The 15,430-nt window shown below is 56.3% G+C and overlaps 4 protein-coding genes across 4 annotated transcripts; 2 read left to right on the top strand and 2 right to left on the bottom strand.

Moving 5' to 3' along the window:
- Nucleotides 1–33: 33 nt before the first annotated feature.
- On the top strand, nt 34–2,003 carry GGS23DRAFT_112017 (NADH-ubiquinone oxidoreductase 49 kDa subunit). Its single transcript, XM_051511002.1, has 3 exons — nt 34–954; nt 1,064–1,805; nt 1,871–2,003. The coding sequence occupies exons 1-3, from the start codon at nt 241–243 to the stop codon at nt 1,885–1,887; spliced, it is 1,473 nt and encodes a 490-aa protein (XP_051370927.1). The 5' UTR covers nt 34–240; the 3' UTR covers nt 1,888–2,003.
- Nucleotides 2,004–2,342: 339 nt separating this feature from the next.
- Nucleotides 2,343–4,181, bottom strand: GGS23DRAFT_597831 (uncharacterized protein; the record flags this gene model as incomplete). Its single annotated transcript, XM_051518685.1, has 2 exons — nt 2,343–2,803; nt 2,903–4,181. The coding sequence occupies 2 exons, from the start codon at nt 4,179–4,181 to the stop codon at nt 2,343–2,345; spliced, it is 1,740 nt and encodes a 579-aa protein (XP_051370926.1).
- Nucleotides 4,182–6,674: 2,493 nt separating this feature from the next.
- On the bottom strand, nt 6,675–7,748 carry GGS23DRAFT_112001 (uncharacterized protein). The gene is made up of 2 exons (XM_051511001.1): nt 7,668–7,748; nt 6,675–7,560 (listed from the first exon to the last, which is right to left on the bottom strand). The coding sequence occupies exon 2, from the start codon at nt 7,279–7,281 to the stop codon at nt 6,961–6,963; it is 321 nt and encodes a 106-aa protein (XP_051370925.1). The 5' UTR covers nt 7,282–7,560; nt 7,668–7,748; the 3' UTR covers nt 6,675–6,960.
- Nucleotides 7,749–9,753: 2,005 nt separating this feature from the next.
- On the top strand, nt 9,754–12,065 carry GGS23DRAFT_597829 (uncharacterized protein; the record flags this gene model as incomplete). The annotated part of the gene is made up of 2 exons (XM_051518684.1): nt 9,754–10,499; nt 10,559–12,065. 2 exons carry the CDS (start codon nt 9,754–9,756, stop codon nt 12,063–12,065), a joined length of 2,253 nt encoding a protein of 750 aa, XP_051370924.1.
- Nucleotides 12,066–15,430: the final 3,365 nt, after the last annotated feature.

The following is a 15,430-nucleotide window of genomic DNA, read 5'->3' as shown; positions in this document are numbered from 1 at the left end:
GCTTCACGTTTGATACCACGCTCAGACGGGTACCTCCCATATTAGGTTAGAGGCACGTTGAGTCGATTACCTAATGTAGGTACCTGATATATCCGCCAGGTAATGGGATTTCCCTCAATGGATGATGCAAGTTCACTCGGGTCGTTATGTACCTAAGTATTGGGTATACGCATGGCGGGGCGGGAAAACGATGGGGCGATCCAATGACGAGGACGTCGATGGTAAGTATGGAGGGTTGGAATGATCTCAAACTTGACCATCTTCTACAGACTCCGGCGAGTCTTGCCGTCGCCGATCGACCTCGACCCGACACAAATGGCGTCGTTATATCGGATCGCTGGCTGCGGCGCCAGACGCCTAGGGCTCGTACGGCCGGCTCTACGCGCCTTTTCGCAGACTGCCCTGCGCAGAGCCAACGAGATCCCCAACCAACCCACCACCCTTCAACCCGTCGACCCGGCCTTCGCCCATCCCAGCGATCCGTACGGGGCCCAGGATCACGACAGCACCCTCAGCGCCCCGCAGGGAGACGGTATTAGCGACCGCAAGGTCCGCCATTACACCGTCAACTTCGGTCCCCAACACCCGGCTGCCCACGGCGTGCTGCGACTGATTCTCGAACTGAACGGCGAGCAGATCGTCCGTGCCGACCCCCACGTCGGATTATTACATAGAGGCACGGAGAAGTTGATCGAATACAAGACCTATATACAAGCCCTGCCCTACTTTGACCGGCTCGACTACGTTTCCATGATGACCAACGAGCAATGCTTTGCCCTCGCCGTCGAGAAGCTGCTGAACGTAGACATTCCGCAGCGGGCCAAGTTCATCCGCACCATGTTCGGCGAGATCACGAGAATCCTCAATCACCTCATGTCTGTCCTGTCGCATGCCATGGACGTTGGCGCCCTGACACCTTTCCTATGGGGCTTCGAGGAGCGAGAGAAATTAATGGCGAGTGTGCTCAATTACCCTGCCCACTACCTACCTAAATGATGATGATGATGATAATACCTCGTATCTGATATTGGAGCTAAAGCTAATTCCGCATGCCTCCTCGCAGGAATTCTACGAACGCGTTTCCGGTGCCCGTATGCATTCCGCTTATGTGAGGCCCGGCGGCGTCCACCAGGACCTCCCCATAGGCCTCCTCGACGATATCTACCAATGGGCTACCCAATTCGGCGATCGAATTGACGAAACCGAGGAGATGCTCACGGATAATCGTATCTGGATCCATAGATTGCAGGGCGTCGGCGTAGTTCCTGCCAACGAGGCCCTCAACCTCTCCTTTACCGGCGTCATGCTACGGGGGTCTGGTGTTCCGTGGGACGTCCGAAAGAGCCAGCCGTACGACGCATACGACCAAGTCGAGTTTGACGTACCTGTCGGCATCAATGGCGACTGCTACGACCGATACTTGTGTCGAATGGAGGAGTTCCGTCAGTCCCTGCGAATCATCCACCAGTGCCTGAACAAGATGCCAGCCGGTCCGGTTCGCGTTGAGGACTACAAGATTTCGCCGCCGCCTCGAGTGGCTATGAAGGAGAATATGGAGGCGCTCATCCACCACTTCTTACTGTACACCAAGGGCTACGCGGTACCGCCTGGCGAGACGTACTCGGCAATCGAAGCACCAAAGGGCGAAATGGGAGTTTACGTCGTTAGCGATGGTAGCGAGAGGCCATATCGATGCCACATCCGCGCCCCTGGCTTTGCGCACTTGGGCGGCTTCGACCATGTTTCTAGAGGGCATCTGCTGGCCGATGCGGTAGCGATAATCGGTACGATGGATCTGGTGTTCGGTAAGCACAATATCTCCCAATATCAAAAGAGGAACGCGGCTGGGATACTAACGTCGATAACGTAGGTGAGGTAGATAGATAGCCTGTTGCTAGGACGTCAAAGAGAAAAGTCACGGCGCACACACCCGAGACCTCACTTTCATATGTACGATAGTTGAGGCGCCAGAGGCAAATTGCGCTCGAAGTAACGCATCTGGCATTGACCCTCTACGGTGCCTTGGCATAAATGTATATGAAATGCCGTAAGATTTCACGCTCTTTCTTTTCTCCGTCATCTTTTCTCTCTCTTTTATTTTTATTTTAACTCCGCTGTTTTCTCGTATTTCTGTAGGTTTGGCATTCGCCATGTGAGCGAGTTATCGATGGGGTCGAGGGGTCGAGGGGTCGAGAGCGCCGCCGACGTGCCTTGCTAATCTCTTGAGATCCACACCTTAACACATTCCCAGAATATTCATCTTTCTCGCAGACGCAACTCTACGTCGGTACCTATGTCGGTGGATAGCAAGTCTCCCGCTGCTCGCTGGACGCCCGGCCCTCTCAGGTAGAGTAGGAGCGGTGACGCTTGCTGGAGGGCTTAGGGTAGTATAGCTCGCAATCCTCGAAGGGTAGGAAGTGTGGCGCGCCTTCGGGACCGGCACCCAGAGGCAAGCCTGCCAGGGGCGTCTCGGGCGGCCTGTTGAACCATACTGTCTGCATGTCGACGGGTCGAGCAGGGTCACCCGGCTCGGAGCCTCCGTTGTCCGGGCTATAGGCCCACCGTGCAGGCTGAAGAGTACTAGGATCTCCCAGCGAGGAGACAGTCGCAGGCCATTGGTGCTGCTGGAGAGGCTCGGCCTGGGCCTGGGCCTGGGCATGGGGTTGGGCTTGCGCCTGACGCTGGGACTGGAAGGCGTTGAAGACGGGCACGGCGTAGCCGTAGCCGCTCGGCGTCTGCGCGGTCTCGGGTGCCTGGTGGGCCGTGGTCATTCCCCATGAGCCCGCGTCTGGAGCGGTCGGTGCTGGAAGAGCCGTATAAGAAGCCGTAGTCGAGGCACCTTTCTTTCCTCTACCTGACGAGCCATAGCTATAGGCTAGATTTGGGGGATCAGTGCACCTACCTTCACTGCCGTAGGAGTAAGGGTAAGGTTGCGATCCATCGGTTCCTACCTGTGCCGGAGCCGTCGGAGCTGTTGTCGAAGCCGTAGCCACGGCCGAGGTTTCCGTCTCCGTCTCGGCGTCGATGCCCTCCCGCAGCATATCCATATATGGGCGCGGGTAGCGCTCGAAGCTCACGTCGCACGTACAGCGCCCATCCCGATGCAGCGCCGCGTGGTCCTGCAGCCATTCGGCACCGTACAGGCTCACCATGCGCACAGCCACGGACGTCGTATGCGTGTCCGTGTCCCGCGTCTCCTCCCAGAGCGGTGCCAGGGGCGCGGTGGCGTCATCACCACCGCTTCCCTGAGTCGAGGTCCGGACCAAGGCTGTTGAGGCGGAAGACGAAGCAGGAACCGAGGCCGGTGTGGGGTTTGTGTGGTAAAGGGGCATGGTTGAAGAAAAGGGGGGTTGACGGCGATTGTCTCGGTTCTTGTTGAATTTTCTAGACTTCTTTCCCCCGTTGCCGCCACTACCATTCTGGTACTGGTACTGATGCTGCGGCTGCGGCTCAGCCTTCTGCTTTCCCTTACCCTTGGTGTCGAGGTTCGATCGGCTCGGGATTTGGCCAGTGCTGCTGCCCTTGTCCCCAACGATGGCGGCTGCGGACGCTCCCGGATTGGGGCCGGCGGTGGATCTATTTTTATCGCCAAAGCTGGGGGCATTCGAGGCCCCGCCGGCCATAGACGTATATGAGGACGTCTGGTGATCCTGGGCATAAGCGGGATGGTCAAAGCGGGTGGTAAACGAGCCTACCCCACAGAGAGAGGAGTTGACGGTGCTCAGGAGGGTAGCAATCGGCGAAGGGGAGAAAACGGAAGCCGCGGCGGAGAGGGCCCTCCCACGCCCGTTATTCTCGGCTTCGTTGGCATCGCCAGCGCCAGCCGGGACGGCGGCGCCGCCAGACGTGGTCTCGCCCTCGGCGCCGGGATGGTCGCCGGCGGGGCCCACGTTGTCGTCGGGGGAGATGACGCGAGGCTGCATAAGATGGGGAAAGCGGACGGGGCAGGGGCAGGCGCCGCGGGCGTGCATGAAGCGGTGCTCGTTCTCGATGATGTTGACGCAGCGGCCGTGGATGATGCGGCTGCAGGCTGGGCAGAGGCTCTCGGCGAGGATGGGGCGCGCGGCGCCGACGCCCGGGCAGACGGGGTTGTTGAAGAGCTGCGTCGTCAAGGGGCAAGGGCGCTTCACCGAAAGGCTGGTGTGCCCGCACGTGTATCCGATGTACTCGGTGAAGCACATCTCGACGGGCGGGGCGGGGCAGGGGAAGGCGGGGGGCGGGGGGCAGAGAGATGAGGCTCCCGAACAGCCGCGGCGGCGTATGGAGTATGTAGCGAGCGATCGAGGCGGTGATGTGAGAGAGGGAAGAGAGGGGGGTTGCAGGGGGCGGGGGGAAGCTAGGTGAAGTGTGGGTAACGGCCCAAGGGGCTCAGCGCTGATAATCTAAGCTGGGTGGAAATGTGTGTATGGGTAGGTAGGTAGATATGTGATGTTCAGCCGATGGGGGTGAGTTTGTAAGTATGTGTGTATGGACTCGCTCGCTTTCCTACCTCGCTAGATAATAGAACTGGCTAACATGTTCCCTGACTGTGCTCGTCGTGTGGTCCGCCAATGTGTGATGCTGATCCAAGGACTGTTACGTGGCCTTTCTCGATTTCAAGGGGCGAGGCGGGTTGCTTGAGGGGAGGGTGCGATTCCCCGGTAGAGCAGCCACGAGAGCAGCCACGAGAGCAACCCAGCGTCGTCGGTCTAGATGGCGTCGACGCCGGTCTCGAGATCTAAGAGAATATGGCAGAAGGAAAGGGGAGCTCGGTGGGCAGTAGACGAGACGGGGGTAGATAAAATTCGATTCGTGTGGGCTAAAGATAATGGAGCTGTCGACGCTTCTCTTCCCGAGCCGGGAAATACCTAGGAGATGATTCTTGGGGGATCAGGAGAGCAACCCATCCGAAAGCAGTGCTGGCAAGAATCAGGGTATCCTGAGATTCGCCTGCCGGGGAAGGCACAATGTCCCACGGCTCATACCAGACAAGCCAAGAGAGCAAAGTCAGGACATTCTCCTGCTACAGAGAATTTAAGTGAAGAAATTATCGGTGGATGCAAGCAGCGGTTACCTAGATGAGGAGATCGAAGGGGGTGGACGAGTGGGTATAGGGGATGCTAGAGGTGATAATTGGCCACCATTGTGCCTGAGCAGGTCACCTCTAGGCCGGTGCCGTGGTAAGTAGGCAGTCTAGATCGGGCAGCCAGATACAGGAGAGGATTCCTACGGGGAGGGTGCTAATTTTCCGGGTCATGTAGCCCTGCTGTTTGGTCTCGAAGGCCAGTCTCTGGCCATCAGGGGCGACAATAGATCTGTGCTGAGTTGTTTGCTAGACGGTAGATGATTGCTCACCTCCATCCCAGATGGGACATATGGACCGTCAGGAGGCGTCTCTAAGACGGAAACACCAGCCTCTCGAGCAGCACCCAAGCACCCAAGCACCAGCCGTCCGCTTGCCAATGCGTAAGAGCCTTGACGCCCATTGGGCCTCCGAGTCTGAAACCCAGACAGGCAAGACGGGATTGGCCCATGGAGACCACCAAGGTCAGCGTGACGGGGGTGGCAGATGGAGCGTGAGTTGACCTATTCGGTTACGCGTTGCCCCAGTCTTAGGGGCGCGAATGGTAAGGCGCCAGAATGTGCCAGGTCTGCTGCATAATGGGCGTGTTCAACAGACGTGACAATTTTACAAGGCGCGACTCTTACCCGCGGTTAGGAAATTCGGATAAGTTGACTTTTTGTCCCCCTCGCGATGGTTTCCAGCTCAAGTGTAGAATTTAGGACCATGTAGAATCGGACACGTCACAGAATATACTGCTAACTATGCATCGATATTGTGTATAGGGCAATGAACAATCACCTCTCGAAATTGTTGCAATGCTTCGGCAACTGGCTAGTGTCTCGTCGTTTATCGAAGGGGAGGGGGAGTAGCAGTGGGAGCAATATTACAATATAATAATGACCAGATTCACGGGTTCCTCCCCCTTTGCTCTAGAAGTGTCTTTCAAGAGGATTCCCGGTGCTATTGGATGCGAGTACTGTAGGTTAGCGACCGACCCTCTTTTATAACAATCTTCGCTTCACTCTAATATAAGCGTATATAAAAATCTCGAGCATGTGCCTTCTCTTCGCGTGGATTTAGGCACACTACCTTGCGACGATTTCCTAGACGAATATACTACGAGGAAGCATACGAGCAGGCAGCTGGGATTGGAGGCGTGGTTGGACTATGTATACTCGAAGGTTGCTACATGAGCTGTTTGGAACAGACTTCATGCTCTCTTCCAATCCCCAAATCTTTCCCGCCTCCAGCAAGTCCTTCGGGCTATCGGAACGTACGGCGAGCCCATCACACGGCCCCTGAGCACCAGGCAGCTAGATCTTTAGGCAATGCTTTTAATATGCCAACATAGCTAGAGCCAGCCAGTTCCTACTCGGAACCCTAGCTTCCTGACATGGACCTCCGCACATGAAGCCGGACCCTCGCTGTTTTCCTTGTCCCTTCCAATACCTAGCACAGGTTAGAAGCAACACTACAAAGTAAATTACGTCTCCAAATGGCGAGCGTGGCCGCCAACGGCTTCCTCGCGATATATCCCGTTTGAATCAGGTTAGCCGAGCACACAAGTTGAAATCAACATAAATATAACAGGCCAGCACAAACAGAGTGGGCATATATGTATGTATGTACCTAGAAACGACGAGATGGCAATATTTATAATTTCCTCTGTACTTAAAAGTCACCTCCTGCGTCAGAGAGGACCCATCTCGTGATACGGGTTCCCAAGCTGGCACAGCATCAGATATCCTTGCGGAGAAACCCAGATGACCCCCTCCGATTCGTTGGAAATCCCGCAGGGCTGGGGATTCGTGTAGATTTCCTGTTGACGGAGGACGTATAGCACATATCGTGCGGCGGTCCCATATCGAGTCTTAGTCGGACGGCCCGAGGGAGGGAAGACGCCCGTCTAGATGGCCTTAGTATACCCGTTTCGCCCGGCTGCCTTTCCCATCGGTCCCGCGCATCTTCCGGGTGCCTGCGGCTTTCTTTCCGGGCCTGCGGGTCACCTTTCCGACCGCCTTCTGGGCCGCGCCTTCGATCTTGTCGCCCAGGCGCGGCTTCCGCTTGTGGTGGGTGGCCGGCGGTGCCCTCTTCTGTTTGTGGACGCCGGTGCCGGCGCGGGCACCGGCGGAGTGCTTCTTGGCACCGGCGGCGTTCGATCTGCGCTCCGGTTCCGTCGACACGCTCAAGTGGATGCGCGGCTTGGAATGCCCGGTCGACGAGCGCGTGACGGCCATATTAATTTGGGAAGGGGGGGGAGGAGGAGCGTAGCGATGCGAATTGCGACTCTGCTCGGTGACGGACAGACAGACGAATGATGTTAAGAGTGAGGTTTGATCAGGAATTGGTAATATGTGGGAGCTTCGAGGCGCCTCTTCTTTTCCTTCCTCCTCCTTGCTCTCGCGGATCGTGTATGGTTTGTTAATCGCGTTTCACGTGTTGAGTGAGTAGCAGTTGATGAGGTCTTGTGATAGAGAACAATGTTCGGAGGAATGGAGGCGTGCCTGCGGTGGATTCTATGCTCTTTATTAACGTGATACTGGAGGAATCAGCGTAGCCACGGACTCGACCGTTGTCCTCTAAGGTAGACAAAGCAGCATTGTTAGGGAAAGGCGTGTCTCACATCGGGCACCCGCCTGCATATACCTACTCGTCCCCGTAATTCCACCCCCCCAAACTCGGCCACAGAAACCTGCTCGTCGGATCAGAGGCGAGATCAGCGAATGACGTCATCTTTTTGCGAAGCCGGGTGGCTTCTTTCTTCTCTCTCTCTTTCTGCCTCTGTCTTTCTACTTCTCCCTTCTTTTGAAGCCGTCCTGCGTGGCGAATGCCTACGTGTACGGGCGAGGGAACAATAACCTAGAGGTATCCGGGTCCTATTCGCGGATCCCAATACATATCGGCCGCAGGTGTGGCTGAAATCGGACAACTCATCATAACAACGTGTGCGCATTACGTGCTTAGGCATGCTGCTGCTCGCCTCTCTAAATGGTCACCCTATACGGGATCTCGGTTCTCGGCTGGGCGATGGCTCGGTCCTGGAGAGTCCTTGGCTTCCCGGTTTCGGTCGCCTTAACACCGGGCAGGCTCAACGGGAATGCCTCCAGGTCCTTTATGAAGAAGACCCTACCGCTTGAAGCAATTATACTAACCGAGCCTCGAAAAAGGTGTAAGTTAACCGTGCTACGTAGTAAGAATAGCAAGTTGTCGATACGAGAAGGATGGCTCTTCCCACCATAGCTGGACACTGGCCTCGGCGTTAGCGGTCTGCGCCCATGAACTGGCTCGAATAGGCAGCGGTTCTCACGCAACCTCTGTTCGTACAGCTATTGACTTCCGCCGACATACCTAAGTGTATACACGCTTATACGAGAACAACCCATGCAGGCCGGCAGGTAGAGGAGAACAAAGCTGGGTATGTAGCTATGTTGCCAAGAGCGGCGAGGCTTTCGTGTGCGTGCGGGTGATGGTATATACCACCTCCTACCTCATACATATTACCTATACATGCATGTTTGCATGCGCCCAAGAGAGGTTGAATATGGGTTAGGTAGGTACCTAAGGTACCTCTAACCTAAGGTTTAATTACCTGTCCAAGCAAGTAGAGGTACCTACCACAAGAGACCGTATAGGGTTGTCGGGGCTGTCGGCTGGCAAGGCAGTGTAGGCAGCTGCAAACAAATGTGCGATATTCCGCTTTGGTGCTCGTGAACAAACCCCAGTTTGTCCTCTTTCTCCTCCGTTCCCCCCCCCCCCTCCCCCCCGGTCCCCGCACCTAGCTGAATCCGCCGACCTACTAACCTACCTCATACTTCTCGTGTAGGTACGTACGTACACACCGATAATAACAACATCATCCGACTTGGAATCCGTGCATCGACGGGATTTGCCTCTCTCACTCGAGGTGCGCTTGGTCCCAACCAGGGATAGCACGAGGCTTTCTTCACGCCCGTATGGCGACCCATACCTAGCAGACTATTACCCCCGTCGCGCCAACCTGGCCTAACCGCCTCGGACGCTTCTTATGCCAATGGCGCACGCGGATTCGAGCACGCGGACAGGCCCAGCTCCTCCGCCGCGAGACATAGTGCCAGAGAGGGTCGAGGCGTAGCTAAGCTGGTAAAGCTGCACAGACAGTGGCATCTACTATGGCTCGGTTCCGTCGAACACCCCTCGCCAGGCCAGCGGCAAACCGTCTCGGTGACCAGGGCTGAAGAGGAGGAGCTATGGTTCGGCACTACGTAGCATTGTTTTCAGCCCTACATTTAAGCCCAAGCCTCCGTGTCCATACCCAGTACCTACAGAAAGTATCATCTATGGGCCGTAAATAGGGGCATCCTAGTAAACCAGGCAGACTACAAGCCGTCGAACACTGGCAGCGCGAAGGTAGTCCGACTGGTCAGGCTCGCCAACGGGCACTCTGTTGCGGCTCTTTATCTACCTACGTATGGCCCGCTGCGTAAAACACGTTATCCGGTTTCCTCCCGTCTTCTCCTGTTTTTCGTGCAGAAACCTGGGTATACGGCGCAGAACTGCACATATGCTGCCAATCAAGCTCGTCCGTCCATGAGACGTGGGGAATCCTGCAGCTGACGGAGTCGAACTGGCTGGCAAGCCTCGCATTCTCTTTTCTCATAATGAGAACACGCCGTACCTCCCTCTTGTCCTGGTTTGCTGCGCTGCTTTATTCCGCTTGCTCTTATTTACGCATGCTGATCATCGAGTCAACGCCCTCCACGGAGGAGGAGAAACGCCTCGGCGCGTCTGACCGTCCTGTCGACAATTCCGAAGGAGGGGGGGATGATGATCCGAGATGGAAGGGTAAGGGGAAAGCGGTCGCGGGAAAGATCGGACACGGATCCGAGCCAACCGAGTCGCTCAACAGTCCACCCGCCGTCAACTGGGTCTCGTATGATCCTCCGGCAGGATTGAGGGATGTCGTCGATTGCAAATCAGAGGTAGTCGTGCAGATCATACAAGAGTCGATCGACAAGATCCAAGCCCGGATAGTCGAGGAAGAAGAGAAGCGAATAGCAGAAGAGGAGGCCCAGAAGTTGAGGGGGGAGGAGGAATCGAGAAGAGAACGCGAGAAAAAGACAGAAGGTAGTAGCGCGTCGGATACGCAGCTCGATGAGAACGCAGAGACTCGAAATATGCCAGTCAAGGTCTCGCTCCTAGATTCGGGTGGCCTACGTCCTGACGGCATGCCCGCCCTAAAATGGCCCGCCAAACCGAAAAAGCTTTCGTTCATGAATCTGTTTAGGCGATTAAACAACATAGGGGACAGAGGCGAGACAAGTGCTGCTGGCGCCGCTCGTCAGAGGCGCGATGCTTCGTCTGCTAGTATTGAGGCAAGTACCCAGGTGGCAACGAAGAGGCTTATGGCCGAGTTCTTAAAGAAAACTACGACGGGTAGCAATAGTAGTTTAACCTCGTCCGCAAACGAGGCCGGAGTGTGAGTACACGACCACCATAGAGCCAATTCGCAGGTTAGCATCACTAACATGAATGTAGCGAGTGTGTCTCCTGTCTTGACGACTATAACCCTAAAGATACGGTCAAAGCACCTTGCCATAGTTACTGCAAACCGTGCTTCCTGCGTCTCATACAGACGGTATGCGAGAATGAACAACAGTGGCCCCCGAAATGTTGCCTGAATCCTATCCCAGACAAGACGATACTGCTGAACGTCGACAAGGAGCTGAAAAAGACATACTATGACAGAGCAGCCGAGTGGAACATCCCGATCGGAGAACGTTTGTACTGCAGCTCGCCGAGTTGTAGCGTCTGGATTCGGCCGGATCAGATCAACCGCGCGCAGAACATCGCGCGATGCTCCGCCGGCCACTGGACCTGCACAATTTGCCGTAACGCTCAGCACGAGGGAGACAACTGCCCGCAAGATAAGGATATGATGAGAACTGACGAGCTTGCGGAGGAGGAGGGCTGGAAGCGCTGCTACGGGTGCCACGCCTATGTTGAACATAGGGAGGCGTGTCAACACATGACATGCCGGTGCGGCGCGGAATTCTGCTACGTCTGCGGAGCGCGTTGGAGGACCTGCGCCTGCACGATGGAGCAACTAGCTAATATTAAGAGGGGGGCGGCAGCACGCCGCTATGCACGCGAGGAGAGAGAGTTGCAGGAAGAGGCCGAAATCCAGGACGCTCTGCGGCTAGTGGAAGAGTTCGAACGCGAAGAGGCATTGAAGGCCGAGCTCCTACGCCAGGAACGGGAGCGGTTAGCCGAGGAGCGCCGACAGAGAGAGCTTGAAGAGCGCATAAGGCTCGAGAGCGAAAGACGGCAAGCCGTCGAGGTCAAGTTCCAAGGGCTGCGGGAGGTGCTTGCGAATGTGAGCGAACTCCAGCGGATCATCGTACGGCGCGGTCACGTTGCCGAAGAGGCCCAGCTCGAGCTCCAAAGCACCGCGGCGCTGGAAAATCTGCGGGAGAAGCACAAGGCCGATCGCGAAGGCCTGAGCGCCGCCAGCCAGATCAAGCTTGAAGAGCGGGAAATCTCATTCAAACGCGAGTACATCACACGTGTAGCGGAGGAGCGCCGCGTTGAAGAGCAGTACCACGCGGCGCTGAAGACCTATTGGTCTGGCAGGGAGGGCGGCGAAGCCAAACTGGAGGCGTCGCTCAAAGAATTCAAACGCAAGATGGACGAGGGGTTTAAGAAGTGGGAGAAGTGGAGGGACAACGAGCTGGAGTACTACCGCTGGAGCGTTGCGGAGGAACAGGCGATCCAGATGGAGCTCATGGAAGAGACAGAACGCCGGTTGCTCGGTAAGGTGCTGGACGACGAGGACGCGCTAGTTCGGCGGAAGGCGGCGGAGCTCCGATGGGTCGAAGTCGTGATCGGGGAGCGCCAGCGCATGCTCGCCGAGATGGAAGTCGATGAGACGGAGAACGGGGAGGACGTCGACGCTTGGTTTGCCGAACAGGAGATGGATGGTGACATGACGGACTATTTGGATTTACAAGAGGGAGAGTACTGGGCTTTGGGAGCATTTGCATAGTGCCTAGCGGTGGTGCTGAACGTGATCCTATTGCGTCTTGCTACTGCTACCTACATTTCCTACATCATAACGGATCCTGGCGTGTGCTCGTGAAATTGACGCCGCGAGGAAATCATCAATGCAACAGACCCGTTCTAGATATCATCGTCCGTCGGGGGAGACGAGTAATAAAATTTCACACTAATCGGTAGACCTACAACACCGGGAATGATATCGGAATCGCCAAGTTGTGTCGCTACTGGTAGGTATTTATTTACGCCTGCAAACAACCTGCAGTCGGACTCCTGACCATCCTAACTGCCTGCTTTCCCACCAGCCTCGTACCGTGGGAAATACGGCAGCGGTGGCCTGCGCGTGCGAGGCGGACAGGGAGGTTTGAGAGAGGTACGCCTGAGAGGGGTGGGGAGGTGGGAAGGGGGAGAGAAGGGAAAGGAATCACTTGCTCTCTCACGGGTCGGATCACTTGATCACGCTCTCTTCATGCGCGATGATGGGGGTTTAGAAAATTTGGCGCTATATCCGCCTCTCCCTCCCTCTCTCTCGCGCGCCTGGGCCCCCCATGTCGCGTACGTCCTACTGCGCCCCCTCTTCCCCCTCCCCCTCTCCTCTCACACACATTTCCCAGTCTCCTGACACGACCGCTCTGGTGGAGCGGAAGGAAACGATAGAGCGTGGATCGGGAAGGGGAGACGGCTGCTGGCTACTATCTTACACTGTTTTGGATTCCGGAAATGGCTAAGACGGCGTCGGTGACGCGGCTTGGCTAGTAAGTGCAGCAGCGTGCATAGCCGATAAGTTTCAGTTATACTCCCGGCGGAGGGCTTCATCTGGCCTAACTGGGCTGGCGTCGATCTCCACGTGTGCTAAATCAATAGGCGAATAGGTGTGTATATAGCTTCACCCCTTGGGCTATCAGCGCCCTATGCCTTATCTGTATGAGTAGGTCTACGGTGCAGTACCTCTCATGTTAATAGGGAGGAGGCTAGGATCGTATTGCCATCGCTGCTGTCAATACTGAGCGTGGCTCGTTCGTCGCCCACTTCAACTGACCAGCCGGATACCTAATCAGGGCGCGAGGGCCTTTGCATGTACGAAGTATCTAGTAGGTAGTGCCAGGCCCACACTAGACAACCCTGGATCCCGTCTGCATCCAGCTATGATAACCCTTGAGAGTTGGACCTGGGATGTCGATGTAGCCCGATCCATCGATTAGACAGCTCGCGTGCTGTCATAGAGATGCTACGGAGACCCATACACCCACTCGGGACTTCCGTGGTGCGGTGGCGTCCTTCGCGAAAGCGTATCTGCGACTGGCTGGGATTGCTACGGATGGGGTGCTATCCAGCGTCGGTGTTGAAGCATACGTAGTATGGTAGGTACGTGGACGATATGTGGATGTTATGCGGGACGCATCGTGTCCCGGTTAAGGACTCGCGTGCCGGCTGAGGTATCGAGCCGTCGAGCCCGAAAGAGCCTCGTGGGAAATTGAATTCGATATACCTACCTACCTAATAGGCTGGCACCAACGGGCAAGCAAGCAGGCTCGGAGCGTCTGCGTGCCCGGCCAAAGTGCGGTCAAAGGTGGCAAAATATCTGGCCCGAGGTGTCAGGGCATACGACGCAAGAGATAGGACCATTGTGAGTCTTCCAACGCGCGACGCGGAAGGGCGTGGTCCCTTTTACCCTACGTGGAACTGTCACTGTCCGAGCCATCGTCTGGTATTGCGAGGGAATAGGTGCGGGGCTGGTGCTGTCGCGGCACCCAACGGACGGCGAGCGGGCATTTGGTATGCAGATGCATAGGTATGTAGACGTGATGCGAGCCTCGTATCGTAGGAGTCATACATACATACATACGTAGGCATGCCTCTGGCCGTGCCTGTTTCCGGCGTGGTCTCCTGGCACTGCCGGAGAGCCCAGTAGAATGTCATGCAGTCGACCCGTCGGCCAATTGCTTGAAAGAATCACCTCCCGAGACCTAGTCAGATCGACGCTGTGCCGTTCTCTGGAGGCGGCTTCTACGTTTCTATGCCGGAAGGCTGCCTGAACGGCGTTGGCGTGGGTTTGAGCGGTGAGCGCTCGCGAGGCCGTTCTCGGTGGGCATGCGTGTGGACATGGTGGAGGATCGGCCAGAGGACTTGGCTGACGGAACATTGGAGAGAGGAGAGGGTGTGAAGGCGGAGGAGGGGGGGGGAGTGGTGTCGATAGAGAGGAGAGCATCGATACATGCGTTGGATTAGGTACCTACCTAACCTAATCCAACCAGGTAGGTGTGTATATACAAGGTAGGTAGGTGTGTACACGCGACAGCGGGTCGAACCGCCAGTAGTAGGACATGAGATTACGGTACCTAACCTGACAGGTTACCTCACATACGATGTGTACACACACAATACACAGGCCCCTCGTGATATTTCTATAGCAACGGCATGGAGCGGGCGTGGTCGGTGAGACGCAGCCTGCAGCCGATACATCTGGCATGCCTTCGCAGAGTGCGCTCGCAGATGGACACCAGCGACGTGGATGGACGGTGATGTGTGGGCCGAGGAGCAGATACCAGGCTAATCGGCGCATGGCTGCCCATCCGTCATGTATCGCTACCTTCGCCGCCCCTCCACCGCAGACGAGAAGAGCAGGCCAGAGTGCCACAGACACCTCTACCTGTGTACTCATAGATGGCGTGTGTGTGTGTGTGTGTGTGCTGTGGGCTGTGGGCTGCCCGCTGGGCGTGAGCAGATGCGTCGGCGATTGGACGCTTGGCCGGGTCGCGTCTTGGACACGCACCCTATTCCCAGATAAGACGCACGGGTACAGCGTATGTATGAGTAGTGCAACCGTCGCGCAAGACGAAGGATGAGCGACGAGAAGAGAGAGAGATCCCGGATCCGCGACGACGAGGGCCGGCTTTGAATTTCTCTTTCCCTTGCCCACTTCTAACATACCTACGTAGCATCCTATTCTCCTCTCCTCGCCCACCAATACTTCTTTGCGCCTGTCAGCCGCGCCGTACGTACGTGTCCGTTTGTATGCGTATATTCTCAGCTCGTTCCGCGATACTACCTCGGAGTCGCACGAGTACGACGCGCAAGATATGATAGTTCTAAACGACATACCTACGCCTAAAAGAAAAAGGGAAAACAACAACAACAGCTAGGCGACTCCATCCTGTACATATAGAAAAGAAGGAGGGGGGGAAGGGTGGGTGGACGTAGAGAGGGGGAAAAGAGAGACAATACAGAAAATGGCCGAAGGGGACCCATTCCTAATGAAGGGAGGGTTCCATCGAGACGTGGGTGAGTGGTGATCACTCGCGCAGGCCGCGTGCGCATCAAACGACGCAGGGTCCCAACCGGAAGTCGATTTGC

Source organism: Durotheca rogersii (genome assembly GCF_024521655.1).
Source record: "Durotheca rogersii strain YMJ 92031201 chromosome Unknown GGS23scaffold_14, whole genome shotgun sequence".
In the NCBI taxonomy this organism is placed as follows: domain Eukaryota; kingdom Fungi; phylum Ascomycota; class Sordariomycetes; order Xylariales; family Xylariaceae; genus Durotheca; species Durotheca rogersii.
The sequence above is the reverse complement of the archived record's forward strand: the minus strand, read 5'-3'. Positions and strand labels throughout refer to the sequence as shown.